At 49.8% G+C, this 2,836-nt stretch overlaps 1 protein-coding gene across 1 annotated transcript in view; it reads right to left on the reverse strand.

The window, feature by feature from the left end:
- Nucleotides 1–952: 952 nt before the first annotated feature.
- The window catches only part of LOC115069355 (ataxin-7-like), a gene marked incomplete at its 3' end in the record, with an annotated part of 21,083 nt that continues 19,199 nt past the window's right edge, over nucleotides 953–2,836 (reverse strand). The window contains exons 2-4 of the mRNA XM_029560835.1: nucleotides 2,297–2,581; nucleotides 1,889–2,072; nucleotides 953–1,141 (exon numbers count right to left, since the gene is read on the reverse strand). Of these exons, the coding sequence (XP_029416695.1) occupies nucleotides 953–1,141; nucleotides 1,889–2,072; nucleotides 2,297–2,570 (647 nt within the window). The remainder of the gene's footprint in view (nucleotides 1,142–1,888; nucleotides 2,073–2,296; nucleotides 2,582–2,836) is intronic.

Consider the following 2,836-nt stretch of genomic DNA (forward strand, 5'->3'; position numbering starts at 1 on the left):
CCTTGTTTTGTGAAACAGGGTCTCTCATTGCTGTGGAGCAACCAAGTAGGTAAGGCTGGCCAGGGAGCCCAGGACACGCCTCTCTCTACCTCCCCAGCAGTGGGATTACAAGCATGCACCAAGATGCACATGCTTTTTTGTTTTTTAAAATGTGGATTCCAGGGGTCAAACTCAGGTACCCATGCATGCACTTTATCCACTAAACTATTAACCCAGCCCTCTTTTTAAACACAAGGTCTCAATATGTAGTCCAATGTAGCCTCAATTTTTCACCAAGTTTGGATTTTTCAACTATACCAAAGTCACAAATGAAGAACTTACTGAATTTTAAGCTTCATTCTCTACTCAAAGCAGGCAAGCATAAGTCAGTTACCGCATCCTCTAAATGGTGACAGCGACTTTTAAAAAAGCCATCTTTAGCAAACACTAATAGTTGACAGTTCAGAGGTACGTGCTGCCAGATCCATGACCTTCTGGTGGCTTAAGTAGTTACAAGGTCTTAGAGCTTTGTGGAAAATCTGTTGATTAACATGTTCCAATTAGAAAATATTAAATAAAGCAAAAATAGGTTCAGCCACTAAATTTGGATGGGTCCCAATCCAAACCAAGGCATTCAGTGAAACACACTCATTCTCTATAGGGAAACTGCCAATAATTAGCATTCTGTACTGACAGAGACATAGAAGCCCTTAATGGGAAATACATCCACACCCAAGAATGAAAACTAAGAACAAGAGTGGATTAGGTCCGCTAGCACTCCACTCCACCACTTCCTATGAGGGTTGCCACCTAGTGATTTTAATTTTTCAAGTCCAGGCAATCTGCCAAGTCAACACTAAAACCGGACTAACAACTGATTTTTCCTATTGCAACACCGCCACCAAGTCCTGTGCTTTCCCTCTTTCCTTTGCCCTCAAACAGCAATTCTTATTTTGAAAATCAACTAATTTACCCTATAATCTGTTCCAATGGAAGCTCCCAGAGGGCTGCCACCAGCGTTAACTCTTCTTGGCAGCGCCAACTGGCCGTGTGGCAAAAGGAAGCAAAGCAGGTGCTAAAAACACGGAGTAAACCTGAGGCAGTAACAGTATGCCAGTTCTGGACTGAGAAATCCAGCTGCCCAAAGTCGACTTCTTGGGTCCTGAGTAAAAACACTGCCAAAACAAATGGCTGCAGGTGAGAAATCAAACTGTTCTGAGAAATGTAAACTCTGTTTTTAGATCCCAAACTTGACTCAAGGCCATGACCTTTCCCATTAGTGTCCAGGTAAGCATTAGGTATCAAAAGATGAGAGTTCCCCCAAAAAAGGTAATCCCAAGGGCAAATGCAAGTTTCCAGACACCTTCCCTGACTCCCAGGGAGCATATCTTTCCCTACCTAAAGTAGTCTTTCACGAAAGTTGAAAACTAACCACTAATTAGCCTCTGATTTTACTCTACAAGCAGAAAAATTCTGGATTTCTGTTCCCTCATTTGGCAGTGCAAACACACACAAATCTGACCAACTGCACTCCTTGGTTGACTTCTGGTAGCATCCTAAACTTGTACTTTAGGTCCTATGCGAACAAGGTTACAAAGATAAGATACTTTACTTTTAAGGTTCAAAATTCATTCTTATTGCCTTAAGAAAATCCAGGATGTCAAGATTTCCTCTCCATATCACCCTCAAACATTTCAAAGCTGAGAGTTCTTCCCTCCACTGGTGCTTTCCATAAGGGGGTCAGATAGGAAGGATCTAGGTTAAACTCCCAGCCGGTTTCCTATGCTCATCACTTCCAACTGCTGCTGAGGTTGCACCTTGTGAAGCTTCCGGGAGGGGGGGGGGTTTCTAGGTCGCTGCCCACTGCAGGAAGCCCCCTGCAGCCAGATTCTCCAAATGCTCTGCCCACCCGAGTCCCTCCTCTTCAGCATCTTCCTCCAAGGGGGAAGCAGGGAAGGTGGGCTGAAGCAACAAGAAAACTTCCCTAGGGTTGGCACAAACTCCACCATCGGGGCTGGACTCACCTTCCCGACAGAGCCCCATGACTTCGCGGTTTTTCCCAAACTCCTTCAAACTTTCGTCCAATTCGGTCCCTAGGAGATACACACACAGGAGGAGAGGCAGGTCAGTGGCCAGGAGTGTGACGCACGCTCACGCACGCACAGGGTAGGTGTGGGCACCTCCGCGTTCCGCAACCCAGTGAACTATAGCATCTCCGACCCCCGAGGGGGCGGGTCACAGGGCAGGGCGCAGGGCCGGGAAGCCGGGGAGAGGGAAGGCGGGGGCGCGGGGAGGCCGAAGGCATGTGGACACTCACCGTCCTTCCCTGGAAGTTTGGAAGCTTCGACCCACAGATTCCACGGCTGTCCCAGCATCGCTTCGGGGCTGGGCAGGGGCCTGCGCTCCCACAGCGTCGCCATGGCGGCGGCCGAGCTAGAGGCAGCTCCCGGGCCGCCGTCCTCTGGCCGTGGGCGCCGCGGCGGCTGCCGCTGGGGCTGCGGAGGCTGAAGCTGGTGCTGCCGGGCGGCCGCTGCTCCGCCCGCCGCGCGGCGCGACTCCCCCCTGACGTCATCCGCGGCCCGCTCCGACATTCTTTCCGCTCCTACAATGTAACAAAAAGGGGGAAAAAAGAGTGGCGCGGGGGCCGCTTTTAAGGAGGCGCCGCGGAGTTCCGGCGGCGCGCGGCCCGCGGCGGGTGGGGCGCTGACAGCCCCCGGCCCCTAGCAGCTGTCTCAAAAAGACAAAAAGGAAAAAAAAAGTGTCTATACTGAACATGTACAAATTTTATTCCCTAAATACCATATGACAACTTTCTATAGCATTTACATATTACTAGGTATTGTATGGAATCCTGAAG

Source organism: Nannospalax galili, unplaced genomic scaffold (assembly GCF_000622305.1).
Source record: "Nannospalax galili isolate Female #2095 unplaced genomic scaffold, S.galili_v1.0 scaffold91, whole genome shotgun sequence".
NCBI classification, from domain to species: domain Eukaryota; kingdom Metazoa; phylum Chordata; class Mammalia; order Rodentia; family Spalacidae; genus Nannospalax; species Nannospalax galili.